Source organism: Hordeum vulgare, chromosome 4H, assembly GCF_904849725.1.
Source record: "Hordeum vulgare subsp. vulgare chromosome 4H, MorexV3_pseudomolecules_assembly, whole genome shotgun sequence".
Taxonomy (NCBI): Eukaryota; Viridiplantae; Streptophyta; class Magnoliopsida; order Poales; family Poaceae; genus Hordeum; species Hordeum vulgare.
In genome coordinates, this window is record NC_058521.1 from 258,058,358 (window position 1) to 258,081,556 (window position 23,199).

The 23,199-nt window shown below is 50.5% G+C and overlaps 1 protein-coding gene across 2 annotated transcripts in view; it reads left to right on the top strand.

Moving 5' to 3' along the window:
* LOC123448484 (E3 ubiquitin-protein ligase RNF25) overlaps window positions 1–23,199 on the top strand; it is a 79,707-nt gene that overhangs the window by 29,276 nt on the left and 27,232 nt on the right. For both annotated transcript variants that reach the window (XM_045125397.1, XM_045125398.1), the window contains exons 4-5: window positions 12,745–12,884; window positions 13,132–13,214. In XM_045125397.1, the coding sequence (XP_044981332.1) occupies window positions 12,745–12,884; window positions 13,132–13,214 (223 nt within the window). The remainder of the gene's footprint in view (window positions 1–12,744; window positions 12,885–13,131; window positions 13,215–23,199) is intronic.

The following is a 23,199-nucleotide window of genomic DNA, read 5'->3' on the forward strand; positions in this document are numbered from 1 at the left end:
CAATATATTGGTGGGAGCTTGAGCCATCATTGTTTCCTTCTTCTTGTCGGCGTTCTTGAGATCTTGAAAGAGGGTTGCTTACTTAGGTTTCCCCAACAATGCGGCATAGTGAACGACTTCTCAATTTGATTGTACAATGTGTCTGCCAATCACACATATTGCAAGATACTCCCTCCGTCCCAAAATTCTTGTCTTAGGTTTATCTAGAAATGAATGTATCTAAATACTATAACGTGACTAGATACATTCATATCTAGACAAATCTAAGAGAAGAACTTTGGGACGGAGGGAGTATGAAACAAGCAAGAAAGATGATGACCATTGTGGAGCAAACAAAGCATACATGGCTTCCAACTCTAATGCCACTTTGGTTCCTATTCAATACTAGAGCATAGGCACCACAAAACTCTTAAGAAATTATTCCATTGAATGTACTCCCGTGGATGTGGGTTTGCTATCCTTGTTTCTGTTTCTACTGCATTCCATCTCGTTGCATCACTATTCTACGACTCCTCTTGTTCATCGACTATTGGATGATGGCCCATCTATGTTGGAGAGAGCTTGCATTGCGATCACTATGGATTGGATGTGATTCCATGTAGTGTTTGTGCTCGTGGATGTACTTGTGGATTTTCCCCATAGTTTTGAATAGGGGGCTATACCAAATAGCGTTAGTTCTCCAAATCAGCTATAGCAGGGCTATAGTAACTTAACGAACAATTGTACATGAATACCATTTAGTGACACCTTGCTCAAGCCGGCTATTTAAAACTTCTTTTCCTAATATTTTGAGTCCTTTTGCTCACTTTCACATATTGGATCCATGCTAGTAGGCAACCAAGCATGACACACCAAATGATATAGAGCAGGAAAGAACATGAAGAACGCAAGGTAAATCACGAGAAAATCAAGGGAGAACACAAGAGAAACACATGGATAACTAGTGATGCCAATGCAATAACCTCTTGTAAATGTAGATGCACACCACACGGTTCATGTGGCTTCTTACGAATTCAAGGAAGAGCAAGAACAAGGTGGGAGGTTCTTCCCAAGTCCTAAGACAAGGAGGTCTTGAATTCCATGGAGGAATCTAATCCCTCGGAGGTCTTTTACTCCTATGAAGTATTCACCATGAAGATAGCCTTGATCCCACTAGGGGAGGTAGATCCCACAAGGGATATATGAGCTAAGCTGTAATGTCTCAAATCTTTAGCTAACCCTAAATCTAGGGGGGGGGGGGGTTATATATAGGTCCACCCACGAAGGGGTAAGTGGGTGAAGGGAGATACATGGGCCGGTGGCCCTTAAACTATACGCAGGCAGTTACTCGGTTATACCATGTTGACTTGGCTGATATAACGGGCTCCTGGGTGAGGCACAGGACCGAGGAGACTGTAGGTGGTGCAAACTTTAGGGGGCCGGTGTAACCGAGGTAGAAAGCTAGTGTAACCGGGCGTCCGGTACAACTGGGAGAACTACCGGGGGGCCTTAGGCTCCAACGGATGTAACCGGGTGGGCTGAGCCGGTTATATCGATCACCTGGCACGGGCTATATTTCGCCATCGTGCGCCATGTGAGTGTCTTGCATTTCTTCCTTCGCTTCCAGGCATCCTTCATGGATGGTGTTGGCGCTTTCCTGTGCATGACCTCATTCATTGCGTGTTCGTGGTTTGACTCAAGCCTATGGGTGCAAAGGGAAGGAGGGTCAAATAGCATACCATCCATAAAAGAACACAGTAGACACACATAATGGATAGAATTAACCTTTGTATATGACTTGTGCCCCTTGGCAGTGGATCCATAACCATGGTGATGACCCTAGGTTGCTTCGTATCGACAAAGTATCTTCTTTGTTTGTGTAAGCAATTCCCCTCTTCATTACGTTCTTTGCTTGTCCCGATGTTTGTGCAACCTCAAAAGTCAACGTATTTTGATTACCCATATCATAATTTGAAGGCTCTTGACCATCATTAATCATGTCCATCATGAAATTGTCCTGAACGTGCATCACAGTGAGCCTAGCATCTTAAATTTGCTCCCAAAAATGCATATGAGATGAAATAATATACCTGAGTTGGGGGAGCCATATCCCCGAATAGTTGGTGGGCGTGTCCGTCGCCGGAACTTGCCATCGCCGGAGCTTGCCATCACTGTCAGCGTCCGTTGGAGCTGCGCCGACTCGCAGCCCGTGTCCGCGGAGGATGTAGATGTCTCTGCGTCTTGGGTGAACCCATGCAGGATGTCCCCACCCCACTGCGAAGACATGGCGACGTCAACCACAAGCACCGACGAGTGCGTGGACACCAGCATACTTGCGGGTGCGATCGAGGATGACACGGTTAGGATGCGGCCATGTCCATGTCCAGATCGACGATCTTCTTCACCGCAGCCGCCTTCTTGGCTGGCAAGTGGGCTTGCGTATCAGGCGGTCCTTGCGGGTGACACTCCACGTTCGGCGCCGGCGCATTGGGCAGCCCCATTGATTCCGCTGACCCAAGATCCATGCAGGCGAGCGGATGGCAAGGCGTCTATGAGGGAGGCGAACGGCGGCTACAACTAGAGCAGACCCCCCTTGGAGATGCTCTTCAGATATGTCACTGCTATTCCAGTTTTCTACTTTGGGGGAGTTCTGGCATCACATTTGGGGATATTCATGTTGGCACATTTCACTTGAGCATGTCTTCTATTGTCAAACTGTTGCTCTCTAGGCACTTGCTCTCATATTGTTCATGTTCAGCAGTAGTATTGGTGAGAGCCAACTGATTTTGTATCCCGTTGGGATTTTTATTTTCAGCTACAGGAGGTGGTGGTCTGGATTGAGCAAATTGGGGTGTCTATAGTTTTTTTTTGCTACTGCCATCCAACTGAAGTTCTCTCCCTGTTTGCACATCATGTAGGACTGCAGAACCAACAGTTATAGGTGTCGGCAGACCACCTACATGATTCCTCGGTTGGCTTGTGGAGTGTGATTTTGGACACTTGCTTGGCCACCCTTACGAGTATTGGGTGAGTTTTCTCTGGGTTTGAGGAAAGTGGTAACAAACCGAGTTAGAGAAATTGGCAAATCAGTGAGGGTTTTTTGCATGTTCTGAAAGTTTTTGGTGACATGCTCACTGAACTCTAGGAACTCTTTCCTGTCAAGCTCTCAAGTTTGTTTGCAAGGTTTTGACGTCCAGTTACAAAGATTGCAACGATAGATGCTCAGTACTGCCAGAATCTGCATCACCACCCATTGTAAACCAACAAGATCAACTGGAGGTCTGTAAGATACCTTGTAACCTCACTGCTGGTATGATCTGCACCACCAAGGAAGGAATTTGACAACAGCCTAAGTTTGTGTAGCAGATCTTGCCACCGCCGCCTGGGCCCCCCGCCACAAAGGTACACCAGAGTGGGAGGGCGGGTGCGATTTTACCACTAAAGTAACGGTACTCCCTGACCAAATCTACACCTGAAAGAATCGCCGCCGCTGGGACCAGGGACTGAAGAAGAGGATTTACAGGAACCCTAACTCCTTTGTCTCCAGATCCAAATTGCCGCCAAAGATTTAACTAGCTTTGAATATCAATTGTCAGGTCCAGTGTTGGTTGGACCGAAATATTCAGTAGACAGTTACACTTATCCATCAGTTACAACAGCAAGGGAATTACAATTTCAGAGGTTGATTGTGAGGAATTTAGATGGATTTCAGATAGGCCAACCAAAACGCTGGCGTCTGTGGTTTAACCCGATGGGTGGGTACGAAGAGCCTGATAGGTGGGATTAGTGGCTTGTTGCTGCACTCATCATTTGGAGGTTTTGGATCTTTAGATATCGTACTTAGACGGTTGAGATGGTTTGGATCTGTTAGTCGTTTCAGCATGAGCATTGATAGTGGTGGATGACATTGGGAGAGTTGGGGCAATTTTCGTTGGTTTATTTCTCACACAATGCCATGCCAACCTGAGGGGTTGGGGATACATATTTATAGGCTGCTAGCCAGCCAAGCATATGCTAAAATGCTAGTCTAAGATGCTGTTCTAAGATGCTGCTAAGATGCTAGTCTAAGGTGCTATCCTAACTGCCAGTCCTTGGTGGTCAAGGATGCTATCCTAACAACCACAAGGACACAAGGACCATGTGCTGCAGCCCCACAAAGACCTTAGTACAAAGACTTATCCATCATTCTCCCACTAAGTCTTATGCGTCGTCTTGTGGGAGAGTAACCATCCCGATCCTGGAGCAGAGTTCGAGGAACTTGATCCTCCCAAGAGGCTTGGCGAGCAGGTCTACGAGCTGGTCCGTGGTGTTGATGTAGCTCGCCTCGATGCTCCCTTCATCCAAACAGCTCCGAATGAAGTGGTACCTCAGTCGGATGTGCTTGCTCCGTTCGTGGAAAACTGGGTTCTTTGCCGGGGCCAGAGCGGACTTGTTGTCCACCATGAGCTGCACCGTTCTAGTGTCTCGGACGAGGAGATCACAAAGCAGTCGAGCTAGCCAGAGCGCCTGAGTGCAGGTGATGGAGGCCGATATGTACTCGGCCTCGTAGTTGGACAGGGCCACCACCTGCTGCTTGACCGACTGCCAGCTCACGAGACACTTATCGAGGAAGAAGAGGATCCCGTTCGTGCTCTTGCTGGTGTCGATGTCGCCGACGTGGTCGCTATCGCTGTACCCGACGAAGTGTGCCGCCCCTGGACACATAGGGTAGTGGAGGCCATGGTCGAGGGTCCCCGCCACGTAGTGGATGATCCTTTTCATTGCCTGCTGGTACTCCGTCGTCGGTCGCTCCATGAACCGACGAAGAATGCCAAGTCCGGCCATGTGTGGGCGAGGTAGCGAAGGCTCCCCACAAGGCGCCGGTACTGCGTAGCGCCCGCTTCCTCCGTCGTGCTGTCGCGGCTTAGTTTCAGCCTCCCCTCCATCGGAGTGAGAGCTGGGTGGCTGTCGGTGAGGCCAGCTAGCTCAACGATGCGCTTGGCGTATGCGGACTGTCGAAGCGCGATTCAGGAGTGATCCTGGTGCACTCTGATCCCTAGATAGAAGGAGAGGAGCCCCAGATCACTCATCTGGAAGGTGGCCTTCATTTCTTCCTTGAACGCCGCCACCTCTGCATCCTTGATGCCGGTGATCACCAAGTCGTCAACATAGACGCCCACCAGCAGGGCATTTCCTCCACTGCCCTGTCGGTAGACGGCCGCCTCATGCGGGCTTTGCTCGAAGCCCATCTTCTTTAGCGTGGAATCCAGCTTGGCGTTCCAAGCCCTAGGTGCCTGCCGTAGGCCATAGAGAGCCTTACCCAGGCGGCGTACCTTGCCCTCCCGGCCAGGGATCGCAAATCCCGACGGCTGATGCACGTAGACTTCCTCCTTCAAGTCGCCGTTGAGGAACACCGACTTGACATCCATGTGATGGACATGCCAACCCTCTTGGGAGCTAGCGCAAGGAGAAGTCATCGAGACTCCATTCGTGCCACGGGAGCGAAAGCGTCGTCGAAGTCGACTCCTTCCTACTGCAAGAAGCCTCGGGCCACCAAGCGAGCCTTGTGCTTGACGATGGCGCCGGCTTCATCCCTCTTCAGCTTGAACACCCACTTATGGGTGATCGCGCGGTGACCATGAGGGAGGTCAGCGAGCTCCCAGGCGCGGTTCTGGTCGACCGCATCCATCTCCAACTTCATCGCGACTCGCCATGCTGCTTCTCTCTCGGCCTCTGCAAAGGACCGAGGTTCGCCGTCCTCGACGCCAGTTGTAGTTGCGCCTCCAGGTCGCGTGGCACCAGTCCCGGCACCGGCTGTTCGCCGAGTGGATTTTTCGTCGTACGATACCGCAACGGTTTGCCGCCATGATACACGTCGATGCGCTCCTTGTCGCGAGTGAGCGGGGAAGTGAACTTCACCGGGTTGTGCTCTGCGTGAGCTGGTGCTGATGAAGACGAGCCCGGAGGGGTGATTGCCAGTGCTGGAGTACGTGGCGTCGCCGGTTCTGGTGCCATCGGCGTAGCAAACCCCGGGGTCGATGGAGTTTTGGGAATTGACGTAGACGTGCTCGGTGAAGAGGAGCTGCTTACTCCCCCTGCTTCCTTGAAGTGGACGTACTCGACAATGAAGTCGTCATACGTCGGAGTCATGAGCCGTTGTCCACCGCCTTGTCTCATGCCCACCCTCGCCCTTCGTTGAACACGACGTCTCGCGCCGTGCGCACACGCTGTGTCTTCGGGTCGAGGATGCGGTAGGCCTTCGAGCCCTCCGCGTAGCCGATGAAAACTCCAGGAGTGCTCCTGTCATCGTCGATGTGGCCGAGCTCCTCGACGAACGCGAGGCACCCAACAAAGACTTGGTAGAGCGAGCCATCTGCTTGTACTTCTTGGGGATGCACCGAAAAAGCTTCTCGACAGCTCTCTCCTCGGTGTTGAGACGGAGAGTGTTGAGATGGAGATCAAAGTCATCAACGTCCTCACCTGGCTTGAAGGCCAGGCTCTCCCACTCCTTACGAAGTGCCTGCAGTGTGGACTTACGAGCACGGTTGCTGTCGATGTGTGTTGCGGCGATGACGTCCCAAGCCTCCTTGGCAGTCCTCTTGTTGGAAAGCGAGAACTGCATCTCGGGCGGGACTGCGGCGATGAGGGCGTCCAACGCCCGTCAATCCTCATGGTGGTCGACGTTGCCGTCCTGGACCGCCTCCCACAGGTGTCGCACCTGGAGCCCAATCTTCATGATCGCGGCCCGCTCGACGTAGTTGGTTTTGGTGAGGGTAGGCCACCCAACACCGGGACCAACATCCCTGACTACAGTCCGGACCCTGTAGAGGCCGCGGTCCTGGTCGTCGCAGCCGCCGTCGTCGTGCGCACCTCCACCTGGAGCGCTCGCGATGTGCGCGGGCGTGCTCGGTTGCCCACTGCGTCGTCCGCTCTTGCGCCACATTGGCGCGGTCTGCGTCAGCGCCGTCGTCCGCAGGTGCGGAGCTGTTGGAGTTGCCGGAGCTGACGCGGAGTGCCTTGGCATCCGCCGTAGCCTCACGTGCTGCCTCGGCTGCTGCTGCTTCTACCTCTGCTCTGGCTGCTGCCAGTTCCGCTGCTGCCAGCCTCGACGCCCTTGCTGCCGCAGCAGCGGCTGCTGCAGCCACTCGTTCACGCTCCTCTGCCACGGCCCGCTCGGCCTTCTGCCGACGTCGTGTGGTCGAGGTAGCCGTGTGCTGAGAGGGGTAGACATGGCTCGCTGTTGGGGTGTTGTTGCATGTAGAAGAAGCTGCTTCTGGTGAGCTGCTGCTCGACAGTCCGGAGGGAGGGAGGTAACCAGGGGAAGTCGGAGCAACTTGGTCTGCTCAGCTCCCGGGGAGAGAGGTGAGCAAGAAATGCTCAAGCTACAAGATACACTGGCTCTTATACCAATTGTTAGTCGTTTCAGCCTGAGCATTGATAGTGGTTGATGACACTGGAGAGTTGGGGCAATTTTTGTTGGTTTATTTCTATCACAATGCCATGCCAACTTGAGGGGTTGGGGATACATATTTATAGGCTGCTAGCCAGCCAAGCATATGCTAAGATGCTGGTCTAAGATGCTATCCTAACTGCCAGTCCTTGGTGGTCAAGGATGCTATCCTAACAACCACAAGGACACGAGGACCATGTGTTGCAGCCCCACAATGACCATGTGCTGCAGCCCCACAATGACCATGTGCTGCAGCCCCACAAAGACCTTAGTACAGACTTATCCATCAGGATCTGCCCCTTTGGTTCTTTTATAGGGGTAGTATATCAACTGAACTTTGATCAAGTGTTGATTCTTCAGATAACACTGTTAGGGTCCTGACATGTGCTATAATGGTGGTATTAGGTGCAGTTCACATCACTTCTTGCACATCCATAAAGTAAAGGAAGGGGTAAGATAAGGTGCCATCAAAATAATTACTAGGCTGCTCTGCAAACTATAAGGACTTGCATCTTTAGGAAGTTTCAGTTGATATTTGCAGCTGTCAGATATTAACAAAACTCAAACCAGGGTTGTGTATACAGATTTTGTAATACACACGAGCATACCTTCTGTATTTCCCATGTGCGCCGGTTCCACTGCTCAATGGGTATTAGGGTATTACCGGTCTCTGTTGGAAAAAGCTCTGCATAATATGATTGTTGTTGTCAAAGAGGCTGCATAATGTTCTGTTTTCACATGATGTTGTTAGAGTTATATTGGTGATGGCCTTTAGCCTTTTGTATTCTTGCCTTTTGACATCCTCATGTACATTATACATATGATGGCTTTGGCCTCCTAATAATACACTTGCTATTCCTAACATGTTATTAGAGCACTAGGTATTTTTTTCCGCACGCGCAACTCGTGATGCTCCCGATCCAATCTTCCGCTTCTGCTTTTTGCTGCGTCCATCTTCATCTACATGATCTCATGTATGCTGGCTAGTTGATTGATCGATGTGTTGGATTCTAGTCCATGCTTTGCTAGTTGATCCAGCCCTGTGTTGGATTCTATCGACTTGGTCCTGTTCGATCTAGCAGCAGCCGCTCGTCCGTGGCACGTCAGTCACTGGCCCGTCTGCACCGTTGCTACCGGCCGCCGGCCTTGTCTGCGCGGCTGCTGCCTTCCGCGGCTGCCGTCGCCGGCTATGTCCGCGCCGCGTCGGTCATCGGCCTCGTCTGCAGCCGTTGCTGCCTTCGGCGGCGCCCTTGGACGCCGGCCCTTTGTGCATTGTTGCTTCCTTCAGTGTCCGTCCCCGGGAACTCGCGTGGTCACGTGCGTATGTGGCTGCTGCCGTTTCATGTCCATGTGTCTTTTGCTTCAGATCGCGTCTTTATCCGATCGTTTTTGTCTTCTTCCTACTGTGGTCCTCGTTAGGCGTTAGTCGCCTCGAGCGCGTTGGCTTCTTTGCCCCGTCGATCCCATCAGGAGTTGACCCGAAAGGTTCCTTAGCTCGTGAGTAAAAAAAAAGAGTGTTTAAAAAAAGGCATTATGTTACGGTCGGGCCTTGTCTCCTCATCCGGTGATTTTTGACGGTGTTCCCTACACTGATCCTGTTTCACGCATGTGCCTTCCATCGGTACTTGGTGCTTCTCCGTCTGCTTGAGCGACTTTCACGCAAGGGGGTTACCGCTCTATGTCGACACCTCCGGTTTCCGCGCGCCGTGGTGACCGATCTACGTGGATTCCCCAGGTGGCTTCCTCATGCGGCTCTATGTCGACTTGCTCTTAGTTGACTCTTCACGCAGCTTCCACAGGAGGTGGTGACTGCTCATCGTTGTTTTCCACGGGTGTTTCTACCCTGACCTCTTCTGTCATGTCCCTGTCTGCGTGGGAGATTGCGCAGCTGAGATGATTGCTTGATGCTTGGGATTCTTCACCGACAGGTTCTGTAGTTTTCGTGACTGACTCTTCTGGCACCGAGAAACCACCATCTACTCATTCAGGTACATCCCCATGGATTCTTGATACTGGAGTGTCTTTTCATGACTTATGATTCTTCCACTTTGACCTCCGTTCGACCTGTTGAGTCTCCTGTTCATGTTCTTACTACTGATGGCACTCCCCTCCTGTAGCTAGTTGAGGCACTCTTAGCACTTCTTCATTTCATATTCCCTTTGTTGCTCATGTTCCTCGACTTAGCATGCCACTCATATCTAGTGGTCAAATTGTTGACTGTAGTTGTAGGGTCATTCTCGACTTTGATTCTTGTTCTGTTCAGGATCGTCGCACAGGCGCTCTACTTGGTGCTGGCCCTCGACGTTCTGATGGTCTCTGGGAGCTTGATTGTCTTCAACTTCCCTCTGCTGCCACTGTCGCCAGTCTCACAACCCTTGTTGCTGCATCTACTAGTTCTTTTCACCAGTGGCATCATCGTCTTGCCCATTTATGTGGTTCTCATCTCTGTTTTGGTTCGTCGCGGTGTTCTGGGGTCTGTCTCCGGTAACGCTTCGTTGGATTGTCTGGGTTGTAGGCTTGGTAAGCAAATTCAGCTACCCTACCCTCACAGTGAGCCAGTGTCCGAGCGTCCTTTTGATCTTGTTCACTCTGATGTTTGAGGTCCGGCTCCCTTCGCTTCGAAAGGGGGTCATCGCTACTATATTATCTTTATAGATGATTTTTCTCGGTACACTTGGATTTATTTCATGACTTTTCGTAGTGAGGTCTTATCTATTTACAAAAAAATTTCATACCCAGTTTAACACTCCTATTCGTGTTTTTCACACAGATTCAGCTGATGAGTATATCTCCCATGCACTGCGAGGATTTCTTGCTGAGCAGGGTACTCTTACTCAATTCTCTTGCGCTGGTGCTCATGCTCAGAATGGTGTGGCTGAGCGCAAGCATCATCACCTTCTTAAGACGGCGCATGTGATGATGATCGCCGGCTCTCTTCCTCCTCAGTTCTGGTCTGAGGCTGTTACTACTTTCACCTGTCTCATCAACATTCAACCATCTCTGCTATACACGGTGGTATTCCTTTCCATCGTCTTTCTGGTCGTTCTCCTGATTATTTGACGCTCCGTTTGTTTGGTTGTGTTTGCTATGTTTTGCTTGCCCCTCCTGAACGCACCAAACTAACTGCGCAGCCTGTTGAGTGTGTCTTTCTTGGATACAGTGATGAGCATTAGGGCTATCGGTGTTGGGATCCCGTCGATCGCCGGATGCGTATTTCCCGGGATGTGACCTTTGATGAATCTCGTCCCTTCTACCCGCGTCCATCCTCCTCGACCTTTTCCACACAGACATCTCTTTTCTTACGTTTCCCGATACACCTCTCTTTATGCCTAGTATTCCTACTTGTCCCGCTGTTGCAGATCCGACTCTGTCCTCTCCTACGGTTTCTTCTCCTCCCTTATTGAATGACTCTCCACCTTCATCACCGATACCTTCCCCTTCTCCACCTTCATCATTAATACATTCCACGTCTCCACCTCTAGTTATTCCACCTCTTCCGTCCTTCCCTTTCCATTCCATTATACTCGTCGTTCACGTGTTGTGTACAAGTTTATCGATGTGCCCTCTACTTCTGGTGTGTCGTCTTCCTCCTGTCAACCGACTTATGGTCTTCATTCTTGGCTTTGTCCGCCCCTGACCGATATTCTCCTTCTCGCTATGGTTTTTCAACCATTCTTGAGCCGACTTCTTATCGAGATGCTATTGTTCTTCCTGAATGGCAGTTTGTGATGGCAGAGGAGATTGCTTCCCTTGAGCGCAACGACACGTGGGACCTGGTTTCTCTTCCTCCCCGTGTTCGTCCCATCACTTGTAAGTGGGTCTATAAGATTAAGACTTGCTCTGATGGTTCTCTTGAGCGTTATAAAGCTCGTCTTGTGGCTCATGGCTTTCAGCAGTAGCATGGTCGTGATTACGATGAGACTTTTGCTCCTGTGGCCCATATGACCACTTTCCGCACACTTCTCGATGCGTCCTCTGTTCGTCACTGGTTTGTGTCTCAGCTTGATGTTAAGAATGCATTTCTTAATGGTGAGTTGCGTGATGAGGTTTATATGCAGCCATCGCCTGGGTATTCAGTTCTTGACCGCATGGTTTACCGCCTTCGTCGCTCTCTATATGGCCTTAAGCGAGCCCTCCGTGCTTGGTCTGAGCGTTTTACCTCTGTGGTCACTGCAGCTGGTTTTTTCGCCTAGTGCTGATGATCCAGCGTTGTTTGTCCACCTCTCTGCTCGTGGTCGCACTCTTCTTCTATATCTTGATGACATGATCATCACTGGCGATGATTCTGAGTACATTGCCTTTGTCAAGGCCTGACTCAGTGAGCAGTTTCTTATGTCTGATGTTGGTCCCCTTCGTTACTTTCTTGGGATTGAGGTTTCCTCCATCTCTGATGGCTTTTCTATTTCCCAAGAAAAGTATATCCAGGATCTTCTTTCCCGTGCGGCTCTTAGTGATGAGCGCATTGCTCAGACTCCTATGGAGCTCAATTTTAACCTTCGTGCTTTTGATTGTGAGCTCTTGTCTGATCCGACGCGTTATAGTCATCTTGTTGGGAGTCTTGTCTATCTTGCTGTCACTCGTCCGGATATCTCCTATCATGTTCATATTCCGAGTCAGTTTGTTTCCGCTCTCACTTCAGTTCATTATAGTCACCTCTTCGTGTTCTACGATATCTTCGTGGCATGATCTCTCATCGTCCTTTTTTCCTCGTTCCAGCTCGTTACAGCTCCAGACCTATTCGGATGCTACATGGGCCAATGATCCTTCTGATCGCCGTTCACTTTCTGCCTACTGTGTTTTTCTTGGTGGTTCTCTCATTGCCTGGAAGATGAAGAAACAGACTGCAGTTTCTCGTTCAAGTGCAGAGGCTGAGTTGAGAGCTATGGCTCTTCTGACGGCAGAGGTGACTTGGTTACGACAACTATTGGAGGTTATTTGTGTTTTCGTTACTACACCTACCACCCTATTGTCCGACAGTACAGGTGCTATCAGTATTGCATGGGACCCCGTGAAGCATGAGCTTACCAAACAGATTGGTGTTGATGCTTATTATGTGTGCGCTGCTGTGCATGATCATGTTATTGCTCTTCAGTATGTGCCTTTCGAGTTCTAGCTAGCGAACTTCTTCACGAAGGCACAGACTAGAGCCCAACTCACCTTTCCAAACTCAGTGTTGTGGATCCACCATGAGTTTAGGGGGGGGGGGGAGGGGGGGTTAGAGTTATATTGATGATGGCCTTTAGCCTTTTGTATTTTTGCATTTTGGCATCCTTATGTACTTTATATATATGATGGCATTTGCTATTCCTAACAGATGTAAGTAACTTCGTGTGCAGGAAGCTGGAGAGATCCTCTCGAATATGAATCATCCAGCCGGGGATTGTCCACTGTGTCTGTATCCTTTAGTCTCGGAGAATAATCATGATTCTGCTTTGCCATTTATGAAGTTGATGTCATGCTACCACTGTTTTCACAGGTCGATGCCATTCCTTTTGCTACAGATATGTACAAGTAGCTTATTCTTTGTCCCACCAAGAAAAGTACTCCCTCTGATCCATATTAATTGTCAGATGTACTAAAGCAGCGACAATTAATATGGATCAGAGGAAGTAGCTATTTCTCCGATGATTGGTTAATATTTTGCCACTGCAGCAGCGACAATTAATGTGGATCAGAGGAAGTAGCTATTTCTCCGATGATTGATTAATATTTTGCCACTGCAGTGATTGCATTATGAGATGGTGGGGATGGCTCCAGCATGATGATGCCAATTCTAAGAAGATAGACACAACAATATCTACCGGAGGTGGGAGGAGACTTATTTTTAGCCTTTTTCCTTTCTTCAAAAGACACTTGTTCTTTGTGCATATTGCCTGCATCAGTTTTGTGCACTTCAAAACTAGTACTCTACAAATATGTTAGGTCCAGTGATTAATATTTGGATCACACATGAGCTTCCATTCAGTAGTTTCGTATAGAAAGTTGTTACTATGGCCAGTTTGTGTGTACGTGTGCATTCTCCTTGTACGTGCTCTGCGCAGTGCGTGAGTGGGCATCCTGCTTGATATGGTAGTGGCACACGATCAGCCCTGGCTCAGGCCTGCAACTGTATATATAATCGAGAGAGCTAACACATATCTGAGGACCTTTATCACTTCACGCTTGATCCTTGTACCGCTGCCATGGATTTCAACCCCATCTACTCTCCCGCCACCTCCCATGACGGTGATGACGCCGAGAATGTCCTCCCCGTCGATCCCCCTTCATCGAAGATCACTGCTCCTCCAGTGCTCCGCATTGCGTTGGCTACTGCTACTGGCGTAGCTCCGCTCACTTCCGCATCCGTTCTTCAAATGGTTGACATCCGACTATTGCTAGCATAGCTCTGCTCACTCCCGCCACTGTTCTTCAAATGGTTGATATCCGACGCCACCGACCTCGATGCTGGCAACTACACTCAATGGCGTCAACACTTCACGACACCATCCTTGGCATGTTTGGTCTGCGCAACCATGTTTCCGCTACTCTTCCCCGCGAACGATCATGAGTGGCTGATGTTGATGACACTATTGTGCACGGGTTGTATACGTCTATCTCTCGAGACTCCTTGATGTTGGTATGCAACCCGATGACTCTCCACTCGTTGGTTGGACCACCTTCCCCAAGCTCTTCACCGCCAACTGGCTGTCCCATGTGTCTACATCGGTGCCGAGTACCACGCCGTTGTGCAGGGCGACATGTCCATCATGCAGTACTGCAACAAGCTGAAGCTTTACACCGGTGAACTGCTCGATGTCGGCCAGCCAGTCACTGAGACCCTGCATGTCTTCCACTTGTTGCACGAGTTTGGTTGTCAGTACTACAATGCCATCCATCACATCACCTTGCGTGTGCGTGCTCCTTCATCTTGCTCGAGGAGCACCACGTCTAGTAGTCCGCACACGCTTATCACCGATCGTGGCGGTACCGCTTCTCCAACACCTAGCGTTGACACCTCGTCTGCCCTTGGCCGTGGGTGTGGGAAGAAACGAGGCCGCGACAATCAGGGGTGGGGGGGGGGGGGTGGGGGCTTCCTCGTTGGCGCCATCAACACCACGGGTGCTGTGGTATCCCGCTCCTGCCATTCTCTAGCTCTTGGATGGGGCTCGTGTAGGCAAGGCCTGGCGCGCTCCGAGTGCCAGTTTGCTCGAACCTCAGCCTAGTACCCTGCACCAATACGCCAAGCTGGCCTTGGCTCCACCCAGGCGCATGTCATTTGTGGCTACGATGGCCTCTATCCCTTCTAGGGACCCCTTGACGTCGCTCCCGCTCTCGCTAGCCTTGGTGCCCTACATTCGCACCTGCATGGGACATGACCTCTCTGCAAGCCACCTTCCACGGTGCCACAGCAGGGCCCTCGTCATCAAACAGCATGCCGGGTTGGTACCTCGACAATGGCGCATACTCGCACATGTCCTTGCCCGGTAGTCTTGAACACACCTGCCCCTCTTTCTATTCCTCCATCGATGGTAACGGTTATCACCTCCCATTATAAACATTGGTGCCGGCTCTGTTGCCACATCTTCCTCCCCTTTTTGTCTTTGCAATGTGCTTCTTTCTCCTTTCTTCAGTAAGAACCTTCTTTCTGTTCATCAGCTTTCTCGAGATAATATTATCACTGTCGAGCTTGAGGAATTTGTTTTTTCAGTTAAGGACCGCCGCACTTGGACGAACCACCATCAACCTTTACCTGTTGCCGGCATGCCCATAGCTCGCTCTCGTCATGCTTTTGTCAGTGTGGTCATCGTGGCACCAATGTCTCGCACAAATGAATGTTGCCTCGCTTGTCAGTACCCGATTAGCCGCAACAGCTCTGTGTCACACATGTGTCACACTTGACGCCGTGGCAAACATGCCTTCGTTTCAGCTGTCTTTGGCGTGTAGTTTCTTTTGATTTCAGTTGTTCCACGTTGATATTTGAACTTCTCCAGTTGTAAGTGTGTCGGGCTGCTAGATCTTGCGGCGCCTCAACCTGCACGGTCTGTGGGTAAGATGTGTTTTGTGCAGCTGCAGGGCTAACTCTCGTGAATTTGTGAAGGCCTAAATGGACGCATGTGACTAGACGCTAGTGGGCTACGGCCTAGTGCATGGAGTTGGCCCGTACTAGTTTATTCGGTGTCATTGATACTTTCGGTTAACAAAGGGTTAAAACCGAACTGGCCGAGCTAGGTTGTCTAGCATTGTTGATCCATTTTGTACCATTTTTTCGGTTTCGGTCTATTCGGCTTCGGCCCCGGTTTTTTCGGTTCGGTAATTCAGTCTTCGGTTAAAATGCCCACCCCCAGCCGCAACACACTTCGAGTCCTTGTTGTTCGTCTACAACGGCGACGATGTTGTGCACCTGCTGCTGTATGTCGACGACATCGTCCTCACCGCCCCAAGTGCGTCGCTTCTCCGATTTGATGTCACCTAGCTCACCGGTGAGTTCGTCATGAAGGACCAGGGCCCGCTCCATTCCTACCTTGGCATCCGCGTAACTCGATCGTCCATGGGCTTCTTCCCATCCCAAGAGCAATATGCCAATCACATCCTGGAGCACCTGCCGTGGATAACTACAAACCGTTTGCCACATCGGTGAACACGAAGGCCAAGCTGTCCTCTGTTGACGGGGAGAATATCTGGTGCACCAAGCCTTATGGTGCTACCGGTGCACCAAACTCACGTAGCACATTTTAAAATGTCACAATATCAATACATGGTGTGCTAAGCTTTCAAACCAAAATGCGAAACATAGCTTGGAATACAAAAAAGGAAAAATTGACACTAAGCAGTACATAACATAAGTTGGGCTTTAGATATGGCCCATTATCACATTGATGTTGTTGAACCGGTATGGGCTGTCTGGCCCATCTCACTTAAGCCCACAAGTCGGAGCCTTTGAGATGACCTAGAAGGAGGAGCAACTAGTCCTCTTGTGGGAGATAGCCGTCACACATCCACGAGACAGGAGAACTCACGTGAGCGACCAGACAACAGGGCTCGTCCCGTCTGGAGGTAGTCCTCTCCCCCCCTCCCGATTCCAACATGGTATCAGAGGCCAGTGACGGTGGGGCCTGAGTAGACGGCGACGACGTCCGGCGAGGTGGCGGCGGATCTGGGAGGCGCGGCGTGGTTGACAGGAAGTGCGGCTCCTCGGTTGCGTGGCAAAGGAAGGAGAGGTTGAGCTGATGTGCTGCGCGGCATGAGGAGGAAGCTGAGGAGCGGCTTGATCTCCTTGAGAGTGGGCTGTGCTGCGGCTGCTGCTTGCTCCTCGGCGTGGCGGGCTGTGGTGCTGCTGGAGGAGAAGAGAAGGGTAGTGGAGAAGGGCAGCTCCTTGTTGTGCTGCTGTGTGTGCGTGTGTCTGCAGGGGATCGGGAGCTGGAGGCCAAGATCCTTCGGAACTGCTGCTATTTGCAGAGGAAGGAGGAAGAGAACTGCTGCTGGAGGAAGAGGCTGTTGTTGCTGAGTTGATGGGTGCTGCTGCTAGCGCGGGGGGGGGGGGGGGGGGTTGGGGGTGTAAAGGGACCAACCGTGTAGCTGTAGGGTGTGCTGCTGAGGGCTGTTGTTGCTGATTACCGGTTTCGGACCAAATGTGCTTGATGAGGCTTTCGAGAAGCTCGCTAAGATCCTCGCAGAGTCCAACTCTGGGGCCAACGTTCCTCGACAAGAAGTGGCTCAGAAGCTCGAAATGTTTGGACATGAAGTTGGAGGGGGCCACAAATTACTTGAGTTGGTCCAAGAGGGCATTGCTGGCTGTAGAACAGAAGGAACTTGATGGGCACTTATTGGGTATGATTGATGAACCAGGAGACAAGAATACCGTGGAGGGAAAGAGTTGGAAGGTCATAAACTCCGTGCTCTTTGGCTGGTTGTTAAACTCAGTGGTGCACTCATTGGACGCTCTGTGGAGGGACTATCCACGCCCGGCGAGATATGGAAGACCCTATCCACCCAATACTAAGGCAAGGGTAATTTCATGCTAAACCCTCAGATTGAGGGGAAGATCAGTCGGTTATGCCAAGGTGATGACATGTTAGTGATGGCATATGTGGCAGAGCTGCAGGCTTTGTGGGCGGAGCAGGATAATTGCGATCCTTTGGAACTCTATGGTGCGGGTTGCATCGAGTCAGGCCGCAAGTGGATTGCACGCAGGCGTTGCTGGAACTGTTGGAAGGGCCATATGCATGTCCTTCTATTGTTCCCTTTATTTCTTCATGAGTTATCGTATCAAGAAAATGGCTTCCATGTGATGAGGAATAATAGTTGAGAAAAAAAATTAACATGCCATATCTGTTTGGCTACTTCTCGATACTTCCACTCTAGTGTAGTATTTCTTTTCTTTTCTTTACACTACCTACTGTTTTCTAGAGTCTTCTAGTTATGAGTATCTATTAGTAGATAGAACGATGAATGTTAAGTGTGTTTGAGTTATAATATAAGTCATGTACCCTTTTGTATTTATCCCAATATATAAGGGGTTTCCACCATATAGTCCACCACCTGTACATGTATATATACCGGCCTATGGCCTCATGGGAATACAAGCTGCTTATTCCGAACATGGTATTAGAGCCCTAGGTTCTTTTTTTCGCACGCGCAACTCGTGCTCATCCCGATCCAATCCCTGGCACAGCCGCCGCCGCCGTCTCCTCTTTCCCGTCGAAGGCTGTCTCTTCGTCCCCGCTGGAGTCCTCGATCTCCAATCACGCCGAGTCCCGCTCTGCTTGGGCTGCTCGATCTGTTCGTCTTGTGCCGGATAAGCCTCCCGTCGCCACACCGGCCCCGTCCTGCCCCCCGTCTTCCGCGACCCGTCCTGCCCCCGTCTCGCACGACTCGGGCCGCCGGCTGCATGTCCGCTGCTGGCCGCCGACTGGACGTCCGCTGCTGGAGTTCGTCAGGCCGGATCTCGTTGGCTCCCGTCTCGCAAGTCACCGCCCCCAATCCGCAGATCGAGGCGGCCCAGACACAGAAGCAGTTTCAGACGCGATGCGCGTTTAGGTGACTTTGCTGTTCCGGCTAAGTTGTTGTTCCTCGTTGTCCGGTGATCTTTGATGTCACTAACTACACCGAGTTCATTGGCTTCATGAGCATTCACATGCGTGGCATCCGCCTATGGGGTTTTCTTTTTGGCGAGGTCTGCTGTCCGCCATGTCCGGTTCCTCCCGTGGCTCCCACTCCGCCGACCCCACCGGCTCTTCCCGCGGATGCTCCTCAGGCCGCAAAAGATGCGGCTAAGCTTGCTGATGAGGCTGCTGTGAGTACTTATGATGAGAAGGTCTTGGCTTATGAGGAGGCTCTTCAGGTGTATCGTGGTGCTATGACTGTTTACACCCAGTGACTTGATGATGATGCTCGTGCTGTAGCTGTTCTCACTGCTAGTGTTCTGCCTAAGTTTGCTGCTGAGTTTCTGGGCCTTCCTACTGCATCTGAGATGTGGACCTGCCTTTGTCAGCGCTATCAGCCCTCTGGTGATGCCTTATACCTCTCTGTGATTTGTCAGGAGCATGCTCTTCAGCAGGGTGACTCTACTGTTGATGACTTCTATGCACAGAGTTCTGCTATCTGGCGGCAGCTCGATTCTCTCCGCACTGCTGGTTGTCGTAATTGCCCCTGTTGCCAGGCTGTCTAGGCCAACTTGGAGTTTCATCGCGTCTACAAGTTCCTGTCTCTGCTCCGTAAGGAGTTTGAGCCCCGGCGTGCTCAGTTGTTTGCTCGTGGTCGTATTTCTCTCATGGAGGCACTTTCTGAGATTCGTGTTGAGGAGACTCGCTTACGTGGTGCTGGTTTGCTGGAGGTTCCCTCGGTGCTCGCTGCTCGGGCTCCTTCTACGCCACCTGCTGCACCGACCCCTTCTCGCTCGAGTGCTCCGCCGCTCTTGCCCACTCGTTCTGGAGGCTCAGGTCGCCCCCGTCCACATTGTGGCTACTGCAACAATGATGGTCATATTGAGTCCCAATGCTTGATTCTCGTGTTCATGTCCTCACCGCTGATGGTACTCCCCTTTCTGTCGTTAGTAGAGGCAATCTTACCATTCCTTCTTATTCTCTTCCTGATGTTGCTCATGTTCCTCGACTTACCATGAATCTATTTTCCGCTGGTCAACTTGCTGATTCTGGTTGTCGCGTCATCCTTGACCTTGACTCTTGTACTGTCCAGGACCGTCGCACGCACACTCTGGTTGGGGTTGGACTGGCTTCATGTTCCTTCCGCTGCCCACTCTATCGCCAGTTCTTCCGCTTTGGTCGCCTCGGCTACTGGTTCCTTCCAGCAGTGGCATCATCGACTTGGTCATCTGTGTGGTTCTCATTTGTCGTCGTTAGTTCGTCGAGTTCTTCTGGGGTCTGTCTCAGGAGATGCCTCTTTAGAGTGTCAGGGTTGTCGTCTTGGCAAGCAGATTCAGTTACCATATCCACATAGTGAGTCAGTGTCTAAGCGTCCTTTTGATTTAGTTCATTCCGATGTATGGGGTCCGGCTTCCTTCGCTTCGAAAGGGGGTCATAAATACTATATTATTTTCATAGATGACTTCTCTCGTTAAACATGGCTTTATTTCATGACTTCTCGTAGTGACGTGTTGTCCATTTATAAGCGTTTTGCTGCCGTGGTTCAAACTCAGTTCTCTTCTCCCATTCATGTGTTTCGTGCTGACTCCGCTGACGAGTATATCTCTAAGATGTTGCGTGGTGTTCTTGCTGAGCAAGGGACTCTCTCAATTCTCTTGTCCTGGTGCTCACGCTCAGAATGGCGTTGCTGAGCGCAAGCATTGTCATCTTCTTGAGACGGCTCGTGCATTGATGATTGCTGCCTCTCTCCCGCCTCATTTTTGGGCTGAGGCCGTCTCCACCTCCACCTATCTCATCAATCTCCAGCCTTCCGCTTCTCTACAGGGTGGTGTTCCTTTCGAGCGTCTTTTTGATCGTTTTTCCGATTATTCGATGCTTCGCTTGTTTGATTGTGTTTGCTATGTTCTTCTTGCCTCCCGCGAACGCACCAAACTGACCGCTCAGTCTGTTGAGTGTGTCTTCTTAGGCTATAGTGATGAGCATAAGGGCTATCGTTGTTGGGATCCTATCGGTCGTCGGATGCGTATCTCTCGGGATATGACTTTCGATGAGTCTTGTCCCTTCTACCCATGCCCATCTTTCTCGACCTTTTCAATGGAGGATATCTCTTTCCTGACTTTTCCTGACACACCTATCACACCAGTCGAGCCTTTGCCTATTCGTTCCGCTCCCTCTGCTTCTCCACCTCCAGTCGATTTGTTGCCACCATCTTCCACGGTCTCCTCGCCTAGCATGTCACCGGATTCTACACCTTCATCTCCGGTGACTTCTTCGTCGCCACTCCCCGATTCTACCTTGGCGATTCCTCCTTCCATTGTTCCATCTTTTTCTCAGTGTTACACTCGTCGTTCACGTTCTGTGGATGCCTCTGTGGATGTGTCGTCATCCTCGTCTCAGCCTACTTATGGCTTGCGTTCTCGTCCTCGTCCGCCTGTTGATCGCTTTGGATTTTCCACCGCTTGTGCTGCTGTTCTTGAGCCGACTACTTATCATCAGGCTGTTGTTCATCCTGAATGACAGTTTGCGATGGTAGAGGAGATTACTGCTCTTGAACGCACTGGTACGTGGGATCTTGTTTCCCTTCCTCCCGGAGTCCGTCCCATCACTTGTAAGTGGGTCTACAAGGTTAAGACTCGCTCTGATGGTTCTCTTGAGCGTCACAAAGCTCGTCTTGTGGCTCGTGGTTTTCAGCAGGAGCATGGTCGTGATTGTGACGAGACTTTTGCTCGTGTGTCTCATATGACCATTGTTCGTACACTTCTTGCCGTGGCCTCTACACGCCACTGGTCTATCTCTCAGCTTGATGTTAAGAATGCTTTTCTTAATGGTGAGCTGCGTGAGGTGTACATGCAGCCACCACCTGGGTATTCTGTTCCCGATGGCATGGTATATCGTCTTCGTCGCTCTCTTTATGGCCTTATAAGCAAGCCCCCCGCGCCTGGTTTGAGCGTTTTGCCTTTGTGGTGACTGCCGCTGGTTTTTCAGCCAGTGTTCATGATCCAGAATTGTTTATTCACCTTTCTCCTCGTGGTCTGCCTCTTCTTCTTCTCTATGTTGTTGACATGCTCATCACTGGGGATGACCCCGAGTATATTGCCTTTGTCAAGGCCCGTCTTAGTGAGCAGTTCCTTATGTCTGATCTTGGACCTCTTCGCTACTTTCTTGGGATTGAAGTCTCTTCTACCTCTGATGGCTTTTTTATATCCTAGGAAAAGTATATCCAGGATCTTCTTGCTCGTGCTGCTCTTACTGATGAGCGCATTGTTGAGACTCCTATGGAGCTCCGTGTTCACCTTTGTGCTACTGATGGTGATCCCCTGCCTGACCCGACGCGTTATCGTCATCTTGTTGGCAGTCTTGTTTATCTAGCTGTCACTCGTCCGGATATCTCTTATCCGGTTCATATTCTGAGTCAGTTCGTCTCTGCTCCCACATCGGTTCACTATAGTCATCTCCTCCGTGTTCTCTGATATCTTCGGGGCACGATCTCTCACCGTCTATTCTTTCCTCGCTCCAGTTCTTTACATCTTCAGGCCTATTCGGATACTACGTGGGCTAGTGATCCTTCAGTTCGCCGTTCACTTTCTGCTTACTGTGTTTTTCTTGGTGGTTCTCTCATTGCCTGGAAGACGAAGAAACATATTGCAGTTTCCCGTTCAAGTGCAGAGGCTGAGTTGCGAGCGATGGCTCTTTTGACGGCAGAGGTGATTTGGTTACGGTGGTTACTTCAGGATTTTGGTGTTTCTGTCATTACACCGACTCTGCTCTTATCTGAAAGTACAAATGCTATTAGCATTGCGCGTGATCCTGTGAAGCATGAGCTCACCAAGCATATTGGTGTTGATGCTTTCTATGTGCGCGCTGGTGTGCAGGATCAGGTCATTGCTCTTCAGTATGTGCCTTCCGAGTTACAGTCGGCGGATTTCCTGACGAAGGCCCAGACTAGAGCACCACATGGCTTTTATCTCTCCAAACTCAGTGTTGTTCATCCACCATGAGTTTGAGGGGGGGGGGGTGTTAGAGTTATAATATAAGTCATGTACCCTTTTGTATTTATCTCAATATATAAGGGGTTTCTGCATATAGTCCACCACCTGTACATGTATATATACCGGCCTATGGCCTCTTGGGAATACAAGTTGCTTATTCCTAACAAAGTGATGTTTTCTAGAGTCTTCTAGCCATAAGTAGAAGTATGTGAAGGCTTCCCAAAAACCCTATAAATAGAGGTCCTCACCTCTAGTTTGTCACCAGACTATGTGCCTCCACTATCTATAATAGAACTTGATGTTCTTATCTAAGATCTTGGAGTAGATCTTGTGCCTCAGGAGTTCTGGATTGAACTCTTGCTGCCATATTGGCCTACACTCGCCTCTAGAGCGATATCTAGCGCAACACGTTGAAGTAGTTCCTTCAACAATTGTGATGTACTCCCTTTGTCCCCAAATAACTGTCTCAACTTTGTACTAGCTCTAGTACAAAATTGTACTAAGCTTAAGACACTTATTTTGGGACGGAGGGAGTACACATTATAGCAGCAAGGTGGAGTTGCTCCTCCACAACCTTGTGCTGCTTCAGGTGGTACCAGAGCCCCGTTGATCCATACAAGTTCTTGTTGTTCCCTTTGAGAGCATGCTGCAGCAGCAATGGAGCAATTGGAGAAGAGGATGGATGCTGCAGAACAACAAATCAAAGAGTTGCGTGAAGATC